Source organism: Callospermophilus lateralis, chromosome 7 (genome assembly GCF_048772815.1).
Source record: "Callospermophilus lateralis isolate mCalLat2 chromosome 7, mCalLat2.hap1, whole genome shotgun sequence".
Taxonomy (NCBI): Eukaryota; Metazoa; Chordata; class Mammalia; order Rodentia; family Sciuridae; genus Callospermophilus; species Callospermophilus lateralis.
Genome location: NC_135311.1, coordinates 12862416 through 12885010, shown reverse-complemented (window position 1 = coordinate 12885010; position 22595 = coordinate 12862416). Strand labels below are relative to the sequence as shown.

Below are 22595 nucleotides of genomic sequence, written 5' to 3'. Positions count from 1 at the left end.
CAATTGGCCTGGAAATTTTAAATCATTGCACATCCAGGGACCAGTAATTACCATTCCACTCTGGAAGACAGGTCCCCAGGGATTTCCCCTGGGTTCCACTTGTGTGGTGGAGGAGCCATTACTTAGTCCCCGATGTCACCTGTGGCACCCACATTTCCTGGTGTTGGGTTTAGTTTCAAAATTCATTCTCTCCCACTGCCATCCTTCTGAATCACTGGCCATTCCTTCAAGCAGCCAGGTTGGAGGGGGTGGGGCAGAGCCCAGCAGGTTTTCACAACCAGTTGTCCCCTGTTTAAACCTCTCTCCACATTTGATTTTCTGCAGGTCATGTAAGAATACCCTATTTCCTGCCGTGTGTTTCCTGGGCCTGTATTTCAGGCCAATCTCGGGTTTGCCAAGAGTCAGCTCTCTCAGGTGCCGAACCCCATGAAGTGGCTGCAAAACTGTTCCTTCCCTTGTCCTTTCCTATGGCCTGGGGAGATGGCTGGTTCTTTCCTTCCAAGGATATTGTGCAGCACATCTTTCAGTTTAATCAGGCAATGTCCTTGATCTCTAAACACTCCATGACCACACACACCTCAGGGATCCTAGAAATGTGGGTTCCTTTAATTCTTCTATCCTTCCACTTTGCTCACAGAGGGGCTGCTCTGGGTGGTGCTTCTACCCAGCTGTGGCAGTGGCTGTGCTGCTGGGAATTTCTTCTTTATTTTATGATATCCAACATCCTGTGTCCCCTTGTCCACTTCAGGCTGTTTAGAATGTTTAGTTTTAGATTTCAGCAAATTTCTCCTCTTTTAAAACACCTAACATTTAATCGAGGGCCAGTACTGATATCATCCTATCTACCTGTATGATAACCCAGTGGGAATGATTGGGTCACTTGGCCCCCTTTGAACAAGGCCCTGAAGATGGGATCCAGGAGGGTTAGCCACTACCCTAGAAGAGGCATCCTCAGAGGCCTGCCAGCCCATCCTTCCCTAAGGAGAATACCCACCACCAAGGCCGTCAGACACCAGATATGGATATTGGGTGACTTTGTCACACACCCAATCCCCCACACAAAAAAGAATGTTTTCTTCCTTAGGAGTTTCAGGTAGAGGATGCAAATTGAGCAGTCCATAAGAAGGAGCAGGACAAAAAGCCTCCTCCCTGCCCTTCACTCCTCTGACTATTTTAAAGGGTTACCTGAAGGGTTTTGGGGGATGGCATACTCCCCTGTCAGGATTCCTAAGCCCTAACAGTCCAAGCACGAAAGTGGTGGAAGTTGAATAGTTTAGAGCAATAGACAGTCTTTTGGAATCTCCTGAAGTGTTTTACTCCCTACGTAAAAGATCCTGTGTTAATTCAGGAATACTCAGAGGTGAAGTAACTGGATTGTAAGCACTGTAACTAATCAGTCCATCCTAGTCTGTATGAACTGACTGGGCAGTAACTGTAGGCAGGTGGGGCATGGCTGGAGGAGGTGGGTCACTGGGGTCTAGTGACCCTAGAAGGATCTTCTTCCCAGAGGCCCCTTCCTACTCTATTCGCTCTCACATGTGTGTTTCCCCTCCCATCTCTGTCTCTCCCCCTTCTGCCATAAGTGGAGTAACTTCCCTCCACCACACCTTCCATCATGATGTTCTACCTCACCTTGGGGCAAAGCACTGGACTTGATCCACCAGGGACTGAATCTGTGAAACCATGAGCCAAAATAAACTTTTTCTTCTCTAAGTTGTTCTTGACAGATATTTTGGTCGCAAGGATGCAAAGTCAAATAACACAAACACCAATCCCTGAATTAGTATGATTTATTATTCATTCCTCAACTACTAACATTCTAGCTGCTAGGCAAGTGGTTCTCCATCCTTGGGACTGCATCCCTGGGAGAAGAGCTCTGGGTCCCATAGTCTGAAGTTTTCAGTGATAGAAGAGAAGCACAGCTGCCTCTGTTATCTCTCTGCTGTTGCTGAAATGCACCTGAGTTCCATGTCCATCTGCGTCAAAAGCAGAGAAGTCTCCACACTGATTGGGATTACTCTCTGGGAAGAATCCTCCTCCACCAATGCAGTGCTAGGAAACAAGGAGAGGAGGAGGTGGTGATGAGAGGTCTGCTGGTGAGCCCAAAGACCTTAATGACCAAATACAGAGGAATCTTTGGTACTCATCAATTCTCCATGGGCAGAGTTGATCTGTGTCTCTGATAAAAGACTCAGCATAGAAGTTCCCTTTCCTGAAATCACTTCCTTGACACCTCATCAGAGTTAGGTTTTCTTATAGCCCCTAGTTATTTGTTGTTGTTGTTGTCCTGTTGTTTGGTTTTGTCTTATTTTTGTTGCTGAGAGTTGAACCAAGGACCTCACATATGCTGGGTAAGCATTCAACACTGAGCTACATTTGCACCTCCCTGGTTTATATTTCTATTAAGACCTTGGGTTCATCAGATAGTCATTTCACCTTTGTGTGAAAGTCTGCCCTGTTGGATGAGAGCAAGGAATATATCACCATTGTGTCTCCTATTCTCGTACAGTGTAGGTGCCCAGGGCAGGTAAGAGCAGGTGTGTGCTGGCACATGTGCACACTACATTACACATGCCTGAAGCCATGGCTTCAAAGTGCCAGGGGAGCCAGGTAGTCACAAAAGATTTGCTCATTTAGTGTTTCCATACTGAAAATTTCCCATCATAACCATGTCCAGGACTTTCCTGGTAACATCTCACATGGTCCATCCATGCAATCCCTGAATAGGGGTGGGAAGGCCAAGTTTGACTCTGACAGCTAAAGCTCAGGTGGAGAATAACAACACCTCATGTTTCTCAAGCACTCTCAGCTTCAAAAGGCTTTCATGGGTTGTTCCTTGTGGGAGGCCATCCTCCCATGTGATTTGAGTTACCTCCCTGGCTGGGGGAGAGGCGCTTAGACACATTCATTGTCCAGAGCTTTCCCCACCCTTCTCAGGTCTGAGGGCTCATTCATTTGTAGGTGTGTCTTGCCACTACCTGAAGACCCAATCGTTACCCCTGACCTTGGGACACTGCCCCCCTTAATCTTCATTGGATGGGATTTTCCCCAGAATTTTTTGTTCCCCAAAAAAAGTCCACTTCCTGGCGTATTCTCTCTCTTTCTCGCTGGCCTCTTCAGTAAACCTCGATACCATAATAGGTGGCTGGAGGCTGGAGCTAGGAGGAGCCACCCTGGAGCTGGTTTAAAGGTAATTAGAGTCTTGTCTCCTTAATTCAAACTCCCTAAGGATTTCTCACATAGCTGAACCTTCATTTATGAAGACTGTGCTAGCCGTGGGCTAAAATTCCTGAACATAATCCTCCCCCTAACTCCAGGTGAAAGACCCCAGCCCAGCAACCTTAGGCTTAGTTACAAAATTATTAGGGCACGTCACAAACCTGCAGACAATGTGTTTTTCAGATAATCAGTTAAGTGTGACCGATAGAAAAGGGAAAAACAGGATGGTTGGGAAAGAGCAGAAAAACAGATTCCAGGGCATGCCTGAATAAACAGGGGCTAATAAGCAGGAACAGAAAAATCAGAATGCTCATATGTAACTGTCATGTGGTATTGTTCCAGGAACATAAAATGAAAAATAACTTTACCCTTTAGGTAACCTGTATGCTGGGTTCAAAATAGCCAATAAGAAACCTGTTGCTTACCGCGCGCGCGAAACCTGCCCCTTGACCCTATAAAAGACCTGTACCCCAAAGCCCGGTGTGCCAGCTCACCGAAGCTCCGGCTGAGGTTTCGCTGAGCACCCACAGACGTCTGTGTCTGAATAAACCTCATGCGTTTGCAGCCAGTGCCTCGTGCGTCTTTCCTGGACAGGGAATCGGTGGGTCTTTCATTTGGCGAGCCAGCCAGGAGAACTCCTGTAACCCCGTCCGGATCCCTGCCCGAGGAACACCCGATAACCACTGGGAGGTAAGCTGGCCAGTTCGTGTCATTGTGTGTCTCTGTCTATGTCTGATTGTTATCTGTTCATGCGCAGCGTCTGTACAATTACGCGTAATTGCTCTGTATCTGGGCAGCTTGAGAAGGAGTTGACGAACTCAGACTTCTCCCCTGCCACCCTGGGAGACGTCCCAGGGACTCAGGGAGGCCCATCTGGGGGGGCCTCCAATGTTCTGTAGAGTACACTGTACTCGTGGGTGACGGAGGTGACGGTATCCCTCCTCTCCCTAATCCGTTCGGTTTGTGCTCCAGCCGCGCAGCGTTCTCTGTGTCCAGTCTGATATTTGTGTCTGTCTTCTTGCCTTTGTACTTTCTCATTCCATCTAAGACTAACATGGGACCTTAAAACCAGTAGATATCCCTTAACACTTAGGTGGCTTCTTTAGTCTACAGATCCACCATGAGGAGAAAAAGAGTCAAGAGAGAAATTTGAGCCGATCAAAGTACATACCCTCTTCCCCCTTTAAGACCTAAGACAGATAAAAACTGACTCTACTGGAAAGTTAGGAGATATGCCAGATTGCCTGAAATTGGGTCTATCCAAAGAAGTTAATCCTGTAAGTAAAGGAGAGACTGAGAAACTCCCAGCAGCTGCCAGAGCCATCTTCGCTCTGGGGAATTTTCTCATTCTTTCCCTGCACTGCAAGGATTACTCCACTTGAATGCAGTAAAGTCAGTCACACTGAGACCCTTGATTTTACACCTATAGTTGCCCCTATGTAAAAACATCTGGTCCACTCGTGGGAAAATCTATGGTGCCACTGATAGGAGTCATAATTAAATGGAAGTTCAAAACCTGGAGAGATATTTTCTTATCTAGTTGTCTGATTGTTTCTTGGGGATAATCTAGGTTAAATGTGTGTCTAAAACATAATTTTTTTATTGTAACAATCTGGTACCTAAATGAGTTTGAAACATTGTATAATCTTGCAGTTAAAAGTTAGGGTTAGGTAATTGTGTAGTTTGTGATTTCAGATAATTCATGCCAGAGAACTTAGATACTTAAGATAAAAAAATTAAAAAAAAAAAAACTCTACTTCCAAGTTGGCAAGTAACTCCCAATCATTCAGTTTTATTTTTTCCATCAATTTTGAACTGGGTAGCCTAAAAAGATTTCACTAGGTGTACCAGTGCATTAATTTGGGCAAGGATAGTAAATTATGATTTGGTATCTGTTCCCCTTAGTGTGTAAGATTCAAAAAAAAAATGTTAAATTAAGATGTTGGTCTGGCTTATTAAAATAACATTAAATAGAAACAGTCTTGGAAATATTTAAAGCTTAATTTTGGATATACATGGTAGTGTGTGGTTCTCTTTTAAGATTTTTTTTTTCCAGGTGATTTAATATAACTTAGTACTACTTTAAAAACTTCAGAACAAAGAAAGTGGCTTAATGATCCTGAAGGGATCTCTTCTGATGGTAGCTTTATATTATTAAGTAAGATCCTATTTTCAGTTTTGTGTGAGCAAGTTTTTCTAGTATAAAAAAAAAAAAAAAATAGTAAAAGTGTCTTTTTATGGGAACTCAAACTAGATTAAACCAGAGGGTAAATTGTATGGCATTTACTAATTACTGGCCAGTCAATTTTTCTAGGATTTTTGCTTTTTCCTTAAATTTTGTATTTTTTTGAGCTCATGATTTTGATCCTACAGACAAGTTAATGTTTTTCTGATAAGTTCTATTTTTGATCAACTATGGAGTTTTTAAACATTGCAATGAGATATCACCTGAGAAAGCAACAAGGCCTTTGCTATTGTATTGTGTTACACTTGTTACGTGTTGTATGTCAATATGTCTGTATGTGTGTATGTCCATGTATCATGTAGTGATATGACAATTGACAGATGAGGAGCGCTCATAAAAAATTTTAAAAATGGATCCAAATATCTTTGACTCACGTGATTAAAATGGTTCAATTTAAATTGGGTAAACAGATAAAAAAAAAAAAACTAGAAGGTTCTAGATATAAATTTAATAAAAAAAAATTTCTGGATAAAAGTCTATATGATTAAATAATTTAAAAAGTTTAAGTAAATGATATAAAAAAGGTCTGTGTAAGTTGCTTATAAGTTTTTAAACAAGTAATCTTAAAAAAAATTAAACAGCTGGTTAAACAAGTGCTGTTGTTTTAAAAAATTGTGCTATGTTATCTCTTTAAAAAGCTAAACTTGGTTAATATAAAAACATCAATGTAATTGTGGTGCCATTAATATGTTTATATCTTCCAGGTATACAAGTCTGTAAGGTAAAAGCTTCAAAAGAACATTATATCAAACTGGTGTCCTAAAGTTGTATGGTAATTTTAGGCTTAAAAAAAGTTAGAGATTTATTTATATCATTTGTGTTCTATAACTGGACTTGTTATCAATAAGATATGTAAAGTTCTATGTTACTTTTTACACTGAGATACAATTTAAATATATTTTTAAGTTAATGAGAGCCTAATCTGTGTAAAGGTTTTATTAAAAAACACAAAAGTACTTTGCCACTTTTCTACAAAAGGTTAAAAGCTTTCAGCCTTTCTTTAATTCATGTTTTAGATGTGATATTATGTTATGTTTGCTCAAGTTCACAACAATTTATGTAAACTTTTGTAAAATGATGTCTAAAAAATAAAGATCAGTCTCAGAACTGCAGTACTTAAGATTTATAAAGAGCCCCGCCTTACTTGAGATAAAGCTCTATGTCCCATCCCACTATATGTAAAAGTAACTATAAAAAAAGTAGGCTAGATTTCAGTACATTTAAAGTTATGTCCAAAAGTTAGTTTTTGTTAAGATTACTAAGATCTCAAACAGGAAATTATAATGTATAACTCTGCCAAAATTCAAGGTATCTATTATATGAACTAAATATGTTTTTACTTTTTGATAATTTTATCTTGTAGTTTTCAAAATGGCTGAAAGACTGCCTGTTAATGTTTTGCAGAGGTACTGATTTAAGAACTCACAACCTGGGTTAATATAAGATAAAAAGTTATCACCTACAGGATAGAGAGATAGACATTAAAGCCCAGTGCTCTTAATATAAGACTGTTGACTTATTTGCTAGATGTTTAAGATCAAGTTTTAAAATTAAAAATTTGGCTTTTGCCTTCTGAGTCAGTCTGAGTCAGGGGATAGGGGACTTTTCCAAAGGGCTCTGCAACTCTAGGCCACATAACCTCCTGAACAGGGAGATTAATGAGACCAGTGGAGGACTGAAAGCCAATCAGTGCATTTGCTGTGAAGAGGAGGGTCATCAGAAAAGGGAGACATCCCTGATGCTTCCGAGGGAAGCCACATGGTCAAGCAAGGCCTGGACCCATCCTAGCGCAAATGGCACTAGCAGATCTGAAAAGCTGCTATAAAGTTCCCGAGGACTCCCAAGAAAACTCAGCTGACTGTTAACAATAGATAGAAACAAAGGTCAGTTTGACTTGCTTCATCTTAAACACTTAGCAAAGACAGTCAAAGCCAAAACACAGTTATTCCTGGACATTTTAAATAAAATAATAGTTAAATGTAACTTCCATAAATAAATAAACTGGAGGCTTCAAAAGAGATTCTTATGTAAAAATGCCTGATAACCATCAAAAGGGAACTGCCAGAGTAATTTTAGCTTAAGGTTAGGGCCTTTATTTCTAACCTATACAGGTGGGCTTAGTTTTTGCTAGTATGGTTATTCAGCCCTAATAACAGAATTAAAGATTTTACAAGATCAGATGACATTAAATTATTAAACTGTGTCTTAAAAAAGGACATCTGTAACCCTAAAAGTTAAATGTTATGTTTACAGTCCTAGTAACTGGGGATGTTAAAGCCTGATGAGGGAACTTATGTACAGTGACATGTTCCAGCTGCTGCAACACTTATTCAGTACTCATGGTTTTTGTTTCTCTCATAGAAGCACCCATCCCCAGATGACAGCCTGTTTTTCCCCAACCAGACCTCAAATGGAACTGACTTCTAAAAGGAAACTCACGTCCCCCACGTCGCTCCCCAACGTCTTCAAGCCCCCTCATGTTCGACACCCCTTTTCAGCTCTGAAGCAGCAAGAACGAGTCATCGCCCCTTCTCCACACAGCAATAAAGTTTCTAAAATTAGGGGGGGAACAAAGCCAAAAATAGATAGATAGTGTAGATAGGTAAATCGAGTCAGGTTGGATCTAGGAGGTCAATTTTAAGTAAGTCTGGGAAGTTAAAGACTGTCCCCTGAGGATTACTGTTTACCAAGATGTAGAGCCAGCCCAAATAGGCCCCCAACTGAGGGAACCATGATTGGTTCCCAAGTTTCCAGACAAAGGGGGGAATGAAAGACCCCAGCCCAGCAACCTTAGGCTTAGTTACAAAATTATTAGGGCACGTCACAAACCTGCAGACAATGTGTTTTTCAGATAATCAGTTAAGTGTGACCGATAGAAAAGGGAAAAACAGGATGGTTGGGAAAGAGCAGAAAAACAGATTCCAGGGCATGCCTGAATAAACAGGGGCTAATAAGCAGGAACAGAAAAATCAGAATGCTCATATGTAACTGTCATGTGGTATTGTTCCAGGAACATAAAATGAAAAATAACTTTACCCTTTAGGTAACCTGTATGCTGGGTTCAAAATAGCCAATAAGAAACCTGTTGCTTACCGCGCGCGCGAAACCTGCCCCTTGACCCTATAAAAGACCTGTACCCCAAAGCCCGGTGTGCCAGCTCACCGAAGCTCCGGCTGAGGTTTCGCTGAGCACCCACAGACGTCTGTGTCTGAATAAACCTCATGCGTTTGCAGCCAGTGCCTCGTGCGTCTTTCCTGGACAGGGAATCGGTGGGTCTTTCACAGGTAACAGAATATTTAAACCCAAAGGCTGAGAATACAACAATGGTGCATTGTTGTATTTTCAAATGGTGCATTTGAAACCTCAACCCTTGATTTTGGTCGTAAACAGTACAGGATGTCTGCACCTGGACAGGAGGTCCCACAGTCCTGATCCCTGAGCCTCAGCAAGGAGAAAGGAAGTCACATCTCATACACATACACATGCTCACATAAAGATGAGTATTCTAGATGTTAATATTAAAAATTTTCCAATATTAATGTTATATTTGCAGTAGCCTATGACCTCAATACAGGAAGTACTTCTTAAAGAAAACAGAAGCTGAGTGGGCACGGTGGCATATGCATATATGCATGGTGGCACATGACCAGGAGGCTGAGACATGAGGATGACAAGTTTTAGGTCAGCCTCTGCAACTTAGAAAGACCTTGTCTCAACATAAAAAAAACAAAAAGGGGATGTATCTCAGTGATAGAGCACCCCTGAATTCAATCTCCAGTATAAAATAAAAAGAAAAGAAAGAAAGAAATGAAGGAAGAAAACAGGCACAAAAATACTCACCATAAATTAAAATATTGATAAAATGGACTCCATTCAAATTCTGTTCATATGACACCATCAAGTGGGTAATGAGATATGTGGAAGCTAAACAGAATAAAAGGGGAAAGAAGGGCATCTCACAAAAATAGAAAGGAGTCCAGTAGAGTAAAGGAAGAGGACCAGGAAAGGAGGAGGGGAGGGAAAGAGGTACTGTAAAATGAAAGTGATCAGATTATGTCATGTACATGTAGGAATATGTAGCAACAAGGCCACTAGTATGTATAATATACCAATAAAAATGGGAAAGGGGAGTAAAGAGAATAAGGGATGAAGAGAGCAAGTTTGATGCACAATGACACAGGCACACACACAAGTGCACACACATATGCACACACACAAATGCATGCAGGCGGCTGTCTCCCAGAAACTCACGTGCTCCGTGTTGCAGCCATTGACTCTCACCCCAGCACACAGAGCATTGGCTGCTCCCTCCTTATTAAACACCCTGTACTGGACAAACCCTGCAACAAATTCTCCTGAAAAAGAAGATGCAAACAAGAGCCAAGTATTAAAAAGAGTGACTAGAGCAGGACACCAGAGGCACACACCTATAATCCCAGTGTCTCAGGAGGCTGAGAAAGAATGATTACAAGTTCAAGACCAGCTTCAGCAATTTATTGAGACCCTCAGTAACTTAGTGAGATCCTGACTCAAAGTTGAAAACTAAAAAAAAAAAAAAAAAAAGACTGGGGCAGGGGGCTGGGGTTGCAGCACAGTGAAAGAGTGCTTGCCTAGAACGTGAGCCACTGGGTTCAATTCTTAGCAGCACTGCAAATAAATAAATAAATAGCCCATCCAAGAAAAGGGGGGGGGTAATTAATTAATTAAACAAACAACAAATACTGGTGCAGTAGCTCAATAGTAAAGTGCTCCTGGGTCCAATTCCCAGTATTTAATAATGATAATAATAATAACTAGAAGCATTTTCCTTTTTAACCAGAACAAGATGCCCTAAGCCAAGAGTTTGGCTGACAGCTGAGCATCCAAGCCATAGGGATGGAACTCCACACAGTGTGGCCAGTGGTTGGTGAATCCCAGACTTGAACTTGGCCTTGAGAAAAGCTCTCTCATCTGGAGTAAGAGGCTGGAACTCACAGAAGACTTGTTTTCCTAAAGATTGCAGGAGACATTAGACTGGACAGAAAGCTCACTAGGCCCTCCACAGTGGTGCGACCTGTAATGCCAGTGACTCGGAAGGCTGAGGCAGGAGAATTGCTAGTTCTAAGCCAGTCTTGGCTACTTAGTGAGACCCTAAAAAAAACCAACAAGGGGCTAGGGATGTAGATCAGTGGTAGAGTACTCTTGGGCTCAATCCCCAATACCACCAAATAAAAAGAAAATAGAAAGAAAGATCTGCCCCAGTCCGGCTGGCTGGGCAAAATATCCGGGGGAGTGACGAATAACTTATGTACATTGATACAGCAGGAGTGGAAGCCATTTATTGTAGGATCTGAGCGATATTTATACATTTTACACAGCTTATCTAATTAGCATAAAATAGATACAGCAGTCAACCAATAAGGAATCTCCACACTTAATGGCTCGCTTTTGTTACTTCACAAACCACTCCCTCTGGCATTTGGCCAGGCGCCATCCAGACTTGTTTACAGACTCTAACATTTCTCTGGCAAAATAACAGGTGCCAATCTGACTTGTTTACAGATCTTAACAAAGATCCCTATGTAAAGATGAGCAGGGTAAGCAATGTCCTATGCAGCCACCTGTTTTACACACACCTCAGCCAGTGACCAAACCAGCATCACTCGCTTTCCTGCTTTCATTCAAATACCAAAAGCACATGGATCTTGATTTTTCTGACCCAAAACTTTATTTCTATGGTTTCATTATACTGAAAAATGTCTCTTTAAAGAAAATCAATAGCTATCCATCAAAAAAAAAAAAAAAAAAAAATATATATATATATATATATATATATATATATATATATATATATATATATATATTGGCCAGATGTGGTAGCGCATCTGTAATCTCAGTGTCATGGGAGGCTAAGGCAGAAGTATCACAAGTTCAAAGCCAGCCTCAGCAGCTAAGCAAGGCCCTAAGCAACTCAGCAAGATCCTCTCTCTAAATAAAATATAAAAAAGGGCTGAGAAGTGGCTCAGTGGTTGAGCACCCCTGGGTTCAATACCCAGCACCAAAATAAATAAATAGATAAATAAAAATAAATCTTCCTCACCACTTTGCTAGTTCTTTCCTGTAAATATTAGCCTTCATCTTTTCTTAATTATTATACGAGGCTGCACAGGGAGGAAGGCTGGGTTTATGCCCTGTAAAATGGAGAAAATTATAATCCTAACTTCATAGTTTTCTCATGTTGTGATTTCAAAAAATCACATCAAATTCCTAGGAATGAGCTGACATATTTTAACAGCTCAATTAGTGAATACTAGCTTTTGTTTTTTTTAGTGGTGGTACTGGGGATTGAATGCAGGGGTGCTCTGGAACTGAGCCACATTCCCAACGCATTTTATTATTTATGTTGAGACAGGGTCTTTCTAGGTTATTGAGGCTGGCCTCAAACTTGCAATCCTCCTGCCTTAAGCCTCCAGAGTAACTGGGATGACAAGTATGCACTTCTGACCCTGTCTAGCAGTTCTTTATTATTGTTATTACCCTCTTTCCTTCTTTCACCAAGAGTTCAAGAAAGGACTTCTGATTGGACTTTGGGAGCAAACACTCACTTCGACCAATAGGTGAGTAGTAAGATGAGGTTTTCTGAGCATCACCAAAGTTGTAGACCACAGGTATTGCTGGGCCATTGTCATTCAAACACTTCCCTAATCCATACTTCACTGGATATTTCTGCAGAAACCAAAAAGAAAAGTTTTGTAAGGACAGTAGATATGCTGCCATTTTGGACAGGAAAGGGATCCATTCCAGTCATTGCAGTGAAGTCATTAAAATATCACTCAAATAGTAGTGACTTTGTGTGGGAGGCTGCCATGTCATGTGACCAGCATTTTTCCCCTCCTGATTTGTTGAGACACTGTCGGTCACTTTCAGTGATCTGGCCACTTTTAAGTAGCTGAAGAGGTAGCCCCAATCTTGAGGGTAGAAATAATGCAACCAAATGTGTCTTCATGGGTAGGCGTGCTTCCTGCAGCCCCATGGGTAGAGCTACGCTCACCTGCTCCTTTGTGATATTACCCCTTGTCCTGTTTTGGATAGAATGTTCCATGGAAACACCATTTGTGTGTCCCTTTCTCTTATTCTGCCCTTGGGTGTGGCCTTCCTAGATGTCAGTCAACCTGCTGACAGCAGACATCAGGAAGCTACACTCAGCCCCCTGAAACCTGACCCCTTGCCTCATTTGAATGGTTTCTCCCCAATAAACTGTATCAGCACATTCTTTCCCTCCCTCCCTCCCTCCCTCCCTCCCCCTCTCTCTCTCTCTCTCTCTCTCTCTCTCTCTCTTTTTCTGCAGACACTTTAAGGTCAGAGGAGTCATCACAGCACCCCTAAAGAAAAAGTTATCTCTGTCTCTTGAGTGGTTACTTCGTGTAGCCCAGTTCCCCTGGAGTGACCTCTGAGTATTTTAGTCATGATCTACACTACAATTGTTGTCCCTGGGTGGGCTCCAGGATAAATTTTAGAAGTTTAGTGAGTTTGGAATTTCTCTCCAGAAGTTAAGCTTGCTTAGGATTGCAGAGTATTGTGGCCTGAATTGTAGAAAGTAAGTCAGTTAGAGAAGGAAAATCTGTGACGTTAAACATTTTAATATGGGGGAATATTTTGTCTTTACAAAGAAAAAAATATTTTTATAATTCTAGAGACTCTAAATAAATGTAAATAGTTATTAAGATGATTAAGAGGCTGTGTTGTTGAGTTGAGTCCTCTCCCATGGGAAAAGCACCTTTATGGACTTCTTTGGATTGTTTTTGTGAATCTTTATAAAGATTGTTTTGGGTTTATGTATTAGCAGTCTGTTCTTGGAGAGTGAGAAAAAGGAAAAAATAATGTTATAATGAGACTTAATCCTTTACCTGGAGAGAAGTAAATTTTATTTATTTTTTTTGTTTTTGTGAAAACTCAGAAAGTTTATATTGAACCTCTTTACTACATTCTTGTTCTGTGGATCAGAATGGTTGTTAATGCAGCTGCTGAGGACAAAAGACTTTAGCTGATGCTCCCTATGGGGTCTGTAACTAGACCCCTGGTCAGCAGTGCTTTTAACCCTTAAATGATCTGACCTAGATGCCAAACACAGACTCCAGATCTGATAGTAACCCTGGTGTCTGCCTCTAAAACTCACTTTTAAAGCACCCATGTGCTACAAGAAAAAGAAAATATGGGAGGACACAAGCTGCAACCGCAGGTTGCAGAGACAAGGCAAGCTGCTACTCTCCATGGGATCCTGACCAGGCGAGGGGAATGCAGACAAAACCAAATGAAATCCAACCGGCTAGGAAAACTCAGGGAACCTTTGCTGCCTACAATGGACAGCAGGTTCCATGCTGTTTCCTTCACCATGGTAACCACCACCCTTAACCTTGGAGTGGGTTTCCTGGTCCCACCTCCTGCATTTTCTCAGGCTTCCCATTGGTTCTTCCACAGTCACTCAGACAGGACTTCTGGTCCCACCTTCCTAACCTGTACTTTGTGTTTCAGACCTGCTAGCAGAGCTGCTCAGAGCCTGCATTTTTAAAGAATGCTCACCTGTAAATCCCATTGAAAAATATCCTTTTTCAGGCAATATCTAATTCCACAGGTTTCTACATTGCAGCCCTAAATTTAAGTTATTTTTGAGTTAAATAACCCAACTTTTCTCTATAGTTGTGGTACTAAATAATGTTCAATTGATGAAAGATACTAAACATGCTTCTTTATATTTCGCTTTTTAATTTTGGAGGTTATGGGGATGCATTTGCTCACCATAGGAACAAAAGCTGGCAATATTCCTGTGATGAAAAAAAATCCTTATTTTCATTCCAGACTATGTAATTATAAGAAATAAATAAATGTATACACAAGGATCTTATTTCAGCTGTATCACATGATGTCACATGTAAGAGTGCACTCCTAGTTAAAAGTAAATTGGAATGGATACAAATATCTAAGAACCACATGGTTTCATAAAGTTAATACAATTATGTTAGCCCTTATTCTTAATATATATATTTTTTTCTAGGTATTTTGATAACCTATAGTTGTTAATCCATATAATAATTAACATATGTCTAATTGTTTAGTTAATATATATTTGTTTGTTTTTCTTCAACAGGAAACCCATAATTTATATGTTTTATATATACATTTATCTGATGCTGTCTTTTGGTTACAGATATTTGAGATAAATGTATTTTCCTATAAATTTGCTTTCAAGAGAGAATACAACCTTCAAGTAATTTCTAATTCTCAAAGTTATTGTACAAACTTTAAGATGATAAACAGATATAATTATATCTAAGGACTTTAACTATATTTTCATTGATATTTCCTCTTATCAAAGTACAATAATTTGTTTAGATTCTAAGGTTGCCGCAGTCTGTCTGGGCACAAAAATCACGAGCCACTCAAGCAGGAACAAACTTTATTTTTTGAAACTGCTGCCAATGTTCTGTAGGCATCTGGGAAGATTCCTGATCGCCCACGACATGCTCTCCCAGAACCCAAGAGGCCTTTCCTCCTCCAATTCCCTCCTACCGCACTTCCCCAACCAATGGGAACTCTCCAGGAGTCCTATAGCAGGCCGAGGTGGACAGCAGGAGTCCAATATCCATATGAATGCAAATCTTAACATAATCATATCATCTCAATGGCTTGTTGGCATCACCTTTAAACCAAAAATGCCATGTATCATATTACTTGGCTGTGGCTCTTAGCATAAGGTTTCCAGAAATTGTTCCAAAGTATAATCAGGAAAAATTCTAGAAGAAAAAGATGCTTCAACAGAGAGGAAGCACACATTGGAGGTCCTAAAAAGAAGAAAGAAATCATCTTTGGGTAAAACAAGATATTTATATTCTAGATTTTAATGATAAAAGTATTTTCTTAAATAGAAAGATCCTTATATCATTACCTAAACAGATGATATGGAAAGTTAAGACAATTAAAAAAGAGACTTATATGTACCAGATTAACTATAAAAATTTGAACTGATTAATTCAAGGATATTTCAGGCTATTTTCCTAATTTTACTATACTGATGTGAGCTAAGATTTTGTCCATATTTTGACATGATAAAGGCCTATTAAAATCTTAAGTTTATTTCTTTAATGGAATATCTTTATTGCCTAATGATTCCTACTGTTTAAGGCAAGGATTAATTTTGCTGAATAAATTCATATCCTCGATTAAACACTAAATATATTAAACTACTGACTTAGATCCCAATTTTGACAATTGTCCTTGGAGACTAAATTTGATTGATTCAAAGACACTGTTGATTCTTTCATATTTTGTTTGTTGGATAATTATGAGATTTGGGAGAATATTTTATTAGGACTAAAGTTCTCCAAATTAAAGTCGTATGTTAATTTTGAACAATAAAGGTTACAAACCTCAAAAACTCATTGATATTATATAAGTTCTCTGACTGAACCTATTATCCATTAAAAATACGGTAAGATTTATATATTTTGCTCCCTACACTGGGAAATAACCTTAATCATACTTTCTAAAAGACAATTAAGAGAGACCTATTTAAAGAATAATATTCTAAATATTTTAAAACCTCAAAAAGAGATCAAGAGTTCTTTTAAAATTGTAGGAATGGATCAACTAATCTATATTAAAAAATACAATAATCAATAAAAGGTAAATCTATTCTTATCATTTAAATACTTATACTATTATCTATAACTTAAACTGATTATACTATGGCTTATGCCAAGCCTTTATTCAATTTTATTAAATAAAGAAAAGGGGAAAAATATGACCCCAGAGACACAACTAGGTCTTACAAAATATTTAAAAATTTTTTCTTAAATTGTAATATTGAGAGTCTTAATGTTACAGAACACGATTCAGTAAATTAAATCAGATGTCAAAGGAGAATTTAAACCAGTCATCAGGATAATGACTGAGAAATCTAGCACAGGAAGGTAAATTTCCAGCTATAGAATTTATAGACATATAGCTTCACAAGCTTGTCAGGTAAGTAAAAATTATGAAAAAACTTGTATGGACCCATTTCCCAGTTCCATCTTTAATGTGCATTATAGAAAGTCCACCCATGAAACTAGATTAATTGTACTGACTGTAATGGTCAGTTATATGTTGATCCTGTGGGAAACAGGCTGTCTAGGAGTATCTTTTGAGAAAAAGACAACATATGAGAAACCTAAACCAGCCAATTATGCTGGTCTTTAGTGATTAAGACTATATCTGGACAATTGTCAGAAAGATTATTAAAATAGACTTTTTCAGAGTATTTACATTACTGACAGACCTAATTAATTCCTCAAATGTGAGAATTAAGAGAAAGGATAATAAATATCCTGTAGCTTATAAAAATACGACTAATTATATCATTAGTTATTGACAGCTAATATTTCAGAGCTATAATATGCTGAAGTTAATGTTCAGGCTTTGAAACAGGTGCATGCCAATTAACCAGACCTAGGCAAGCTGCTGGTCTCATGATCCCTGAAGTGACTACTTTAAATATTATTCCTTCCTTTTTCAATTACAGTCATTGTGGCTATATCTTAAAACTTGCAATGTATAGATTTTATTAATGTTTGACTTAAATTACTTCAAGATCCTTCATAGTCAGATAAGTGCTGATAGAAGAATGAGAACTGGATTATAATGCTCTAACAGATAATGTAATAAATAATGTGAATGAGTCCTTTGCTCTATGGTTTATGGAGAGGCTTAAATGCCAATGAAAGTGTCTATGTTACTATGGCCAAATGCAATGCCTCCCAATAAAATTGGGAAAAGATTAAGAATCTTCTGATGAGTGTTTGGGGAAGTAATAATAATAACCTAGATCTTCCAAGTTGATTGTGATATTAAAATTATATGTTTTCTGCTAATTCCCTTTGGGTTTCAATAGCAGATCATGATGACCTCGGACCAAGAATCCAGTGACTGAAAGATAGAATTCCCCAGTTACTTTTTTATATTAAGAAAGGGGGAATGTGTGGGAGGCTGCCATGTCATGTGACCAGTGTTTTTCCTCTCCTGATTGGTTGAGGCACTGTCGGTCACTTCCAGTGATCTGGCCACTTTTAAGTAACTGAAGACAGTAGCCCCGATCTTGAGGGTAGAAATAATGCAACCAAATGTGTCTTCATGCGTAGGCATGACTCCCTGCAGCCCCATGGGTCAAGCTACGCTCACCTGTTCCTTTGTGATATCAACCCCTTGTCCTGTTTGGGATAGAATGTTCCATGGAAACTCCCTTTGTGTGTCCCCTTCCCTTACTCTGTCCTTGGGTGTGGCCTTCCTAGATGTCAGTCAACCTGCTGACAGCAGACATCATGAAGCTACACTCAGCCCCCTGAAACCTGACCCTTTGCCTCATTTGAATGGTTTCTCCTCAATAAAAGGGGTCAGCACATGCTCCCTAACTCTCTCTTTCTGTGGACTCTTAAGGTCAGAGGAGCTATCATAGCACCCCAAAAGAAAAAGGTATTTGTGTCTCTTGTGTGGTTATTTCATGCAGCCCAGTTCCAGCTCATAGTCATGAGCAATGTGACAGATTTGATTTTTCCAGCCTCTCAATCAGGACATGGCTCCAGAGAGCTGATTTGTCCCCCCATCCTGAACACTTAAGTGATCCCCAGCCAACAGCCCTGTGTACCTGATAGAGGCAAAACAGATTATGTTCCAGATGCTGGAAGAAGTCAGTTCTGGTGCGGTACCTCAAAAGAGAGCTGTTCCGCCAGTTCTGCATGGGGCTCTTGTTGGGCACATAACAGATGCCCAGGTCCGCAGCCTGGATGTCGTAGTAGCCAGGGATCTAAAAGCAACCAACACAGAGAATGACCAGCCCAGGAGGTCCCACAGGAGCAAAAGACACACATGGGCTTTGTCAGCTAAGCTGACAGCTCTGGGCTCCAGGGGGACAGATGGCCAGCAATGATCACACACACCCACCTCCAGCAGATCATGCCCCCACCACCACCCTGCTGCCTATTGGCCTTGTGGGAGGAAACTGGGATGCAAGGCGTGTGACTGTTCCTTTCTTCTGCTCCAGCCCCATGTCCACAGACCCCCTCCAACCCCCCTCCTGCATGCTGTGCCCAGCCACACTCAGGTCCTCCCCTTTCCCAGTGGCACCCACCTTGTAGTCGTCACTGGTGGCCGCCTCTGCAGACCCGAAGGTGTTGTAATTGGCCCAGTTGCCGTCCCCCTCTGGGTAGTCTGCTCTGTTGCCCTGCTGGCTGGACCACCGATCGCCCACCGTGCACTTCCCAGCCATGTTGTTCTCGTGCACACTGGCCACCAGGGTCCAGCCACCACCCGCAGAGGTCATGTCACAGAAGGTCTGGTAGATGGCACCGTTCTTGGCCCGGAGGAGATACAGGCCATCTGTGGAGAGAACCAGCCCAGAGCCTCCCTGTCTGGGAGCTCATGCCATCTCAGTGCCATGACCAGGACAGCTCTGGGAACTAGAAACATGGACTAAGGGCTCCTCTCCTGAGTCCTGTCACTATGCATCCCTGGGTGTAGTGGAACACCCCCAAGTTTGAATACACAACCTACTGACTGAGGCAGAACACAGAATTATCCAAGCTCTCAGTAATGTTCCTCTCAGAATTAAGCACAGAATTTTCATATGACTCAGCAATTCCACTTCTAGTACATGCACAAAGGAATTAAAAATTGAATCTCACAACAGGTATTTGTACACTAATATTTATTGTAGCATGAGTCACAAGACTCATAGAAACAACCCAAGTATTCCACAGATAAATAAAATATTGGGTGTATATACAATCACATTGTATACAATCTATATTGTGCATATATTGACATGTATCTATAAACAATTAATAAAATGAAGTAATTATTCATGCTACATGTATAAACCTTGAAAACATTATGCTAATTGAGATAGACCAGATGTAAAATAAGCCAGCTACCTTAGATTCTACTCATATGAGGTAACTAGAATGGGCAAATTCACAGAGATAGAAACTACAACCGCAATTACCTGGACCTTAGAAAAGGCAAAATACAGATTTATTACTTAATAGAGTTTCTGTTTGAGGTAATGAAAATTTTCTTCAGGTCGATGGTGGTGATGACTGCATAGCATTGAAAAAGTAATTCCTGCCACTGAAATGTACACTTGAAACTGCTTAAAATGATGAAGCTCAAACAATACATTATATATACATTTACCACATTCTTTTAAACTAAAAAATATCCAGCTTGGTGCAGTGACACATTCCTATAATCTCCAAAACTCAGGAGGCTGAGGCAGAAGGATCACAAGTTTGAGATCAGCCTCAGAAACTTAGGGAGACCTTGTCTCAAAAAAGTAGGCCAATGGTTGGGGGCAGGCCTTGGGATGTAGCTTAGTGGTAAATTGCCCAGGTTCAATCCCCAGTAACAATTTTTTTCAATAAGCTAAAGCCAAACAAACAAACAACAACAACAAAAAAAAAAAAAAAAATCAAAAACTTCCCAGAGGACAAAATCCTGATAGGGCTCGTACTTACCATCTGCATTAAAGCATTTCCCTTTGATTTCTTTGCAGCTTCTAGGCAGAGATGGAGACAATGAAGACCAGGCCCATTCCTCAGAATCAGTACTGTCCACAGCTAGAGAATATGCAGAGTTTCATTCTCTTTGCTGCTCTGACACAAAACCCAGCCTTCCCTTGCCACTAATCCCCAACTCACTCCACCTCTGTGGCAGAGCCTCGCTGCCTGGGTGGAAAGACCCTGAGCTATCCAGCATCATCCATCAGCCCATCTGAGCCAGCATCCAGCACAGGTTTACCTCCCTCCCTCCACAGGACCTCGTGCTGGGCCAAGCCCTGCCCTGGGCACCCGGCATTCAAAGAAATTAAACATCCCCAGGAACTCACCTCTAGAGGGAGGTGCCAAAACCAACAGAAAATTTTATTAAAAGGAATGAAGGATAAGCTCAGGAGAACAGGAGATAGACTCTGAGATGAGAATAGAGAAGTCTGAAGGGAGCCGGGGGTTGTCTGGGGTAGGATGACTTAGTGACAGAGGCTTTCTAGTTCTGGTGACACTACAGTGTACTCTGAGAGAATAGACATGATTCATCAGTTGGAAGAAAGAAAAGAGAATTCAAGGCAGGAGAAAAACATGTCCAAAGACCTGGAGAAAAGAATGAGGCAAAGCCCGGCTTGAGGAGGAAATACAGGTAGCTTAAGGTGGTTGAGGCAGAGGGTGAGGTGACAGAGCTGAGACTCCAGCCAGGAGACCAGCAGGGGCACAGAATGAAGAACCTTGTACACGAGCGTCAACTCTGCAAACCAGTCTGAAAGTCTGGAGGGCTGGAAGCATCACAAGCTTTCAAGTCAGAGGGATTCAGGCCTAAGTAGCTCAGGCTTCCAGGGGAGAGTCCTTGGGTTCTACTTGCCACACCTGAGCCTCAGTTTCCTTCTGCCTAAGATGAAGCTGATAACTTCAAGTGAGATAATATGTAGAAACATGCTTTTCTCAGCCAGCCACGGGGGTAAACACCAGTGATCTGGGTGACTTAGTGAGACCCTATCTCAAAATAAAAAATAATAAAACATGCTGGTGATATGGGTCAGTGGTAGAGGGCCCTGGGTTCAATACCCAGTACTCTGGAAAGAAACAGATGTTTCTCTTTAAAAGATAAATAAATAAATTAATTAAAAGATACAGATTGTAAAATGCCATTGGTATTCTTATTATAGAGAGGAGTATGAAGAGAACATTCTCTGGGCACAGAGCATGTCACACAATTGCCATGGAAATCCCAAGGTCAATGCAGGCCATCAGAGTGGAAAATGGCAAGGAGAAGCCACACTTCTTACTAGGGTCCCCTCAGGACCACACAGAGACAAAGAACCAGACCCAGGATATGTCATATCTTAGCAATAGTCTCACTGCTAGAGACCAGGTCCCTCCAGAAGCCAGAAATCAGCACTCAGACTACATCCAAGGTGGCCTCTGTGCATCTCAAAGACGTCATCTCTGGCTCAGGAGAGTCCCCTTTCCTGGAAGCAACCCTGCCTAGTGTGTGTTCTTTGAAAGCTGTGTGCAGGTGAGCTGGGGGACTGTTCCCCTGACAGGGAGACTTAACAGCACTGCATCCTCTGCTGGCCACAATGAGGAACAGCAGGAATCCAAGTTGGGTCATGGTAGTCTAAAAAAAAACAAGATGAAAGTCACTGTCTTGATTAGATATTTTTCTTTATCCCTGTCCCCACTGGTGTCTAAAACTACAAAGACTCAAAGCGCTGTCTTTTCTCTCTCTCTCTCTCTCTCTCTCTAACTCCACACATCTCTGGGTACTAAACCAGACCTGAGCTGAAATAGAGACTCCTTAAACTCACAGAAAGCAAACCCCTTCTGCCAACACAGGGCCAAGAGCTGAAGTTGCCAGCTCAATGGAGACTGGATATTTCTCTGCAGAGGATCCTAATGACAGGTGAGTGCTGAGCTCTTTATAGAGAAAGCATATCGGCAGAGTCCAGGTCTCCTCCCCTGGCATGATGAGACCTCTGATTAAAATACAAGAATGATAAACAGTGACAATTCATGGAATTAGCAGAACAAATATTAGAGGTCAACTACTAGCATTGTTCCTAGATTTCTGAATTTATATGGACCTGTGTATTTTCAAAAAAGAAAATAAGTGAGACTATCAAGAGTTGATGATGATTTTGGGTTTTTTTTTTTTTTTGTGCTTTTCTTTCCTGATAATTAAAACCTTTTTCTAAAGTTAAATATTTACTATCATTATCATTTTATAGAACAAGGAAACTTTAACAACAAAATAGGGAAGGTACCATTTCAGGACCAGTAGAAGACTTTAGCTTGAAGAAATATCATTCCATACAAAGTTCTGCTATTCTGTCCTTAATTTCCTCATTTTGCCACAAACCATTGAAACTTTACTACCACTGCATGTGGGATTAAGTCAGTAAAAAGCCTCCTGATTCTTCAAAGCTCCTATATCATTTCTGTCCTAATGTTGTCCAAATACCATCAGCTTATAATAGAAGTGATTGGCTCCGCCTCAGTGACACCACATCCCTAATTCATTACAGTACTGATAATTTTGCAACCCATAGGAAAATATTGTGAACCTCTCTTTGATT

At 40.7% G+C, this 22595-nt stretch overlaps 1 protein-coding gene across 1 annotated transcript; it reads right to left on the bottom strand.

Annotated features, from left to right (window-relative positions):
* Positions 1-1899: 1899 nt before the first annotated feature.
* Positions 1900-21631, bottom strand: LOC143404035 (intelectin-1a-like). The gene is made up of 7 exons (XM_076862402.1): positions 21570-21631; positions 19987-20078; positions 18603-18850; positions 18120-18278; positions 12049-12169; positions 9716-9819; positions 1900-2052 (listed from the first exon to the last, which is right to left on the bottom strand). The coding sequence occupies exons 1-7, from the start codon at positions 21629-21631 to the stop codon at positions 1900-1902; spliced, it is 939 nt and encodes a 312-aa protein (XP_076718517.1).
* Positions 21632-22595: the final 964 nt, after the last annotated feature.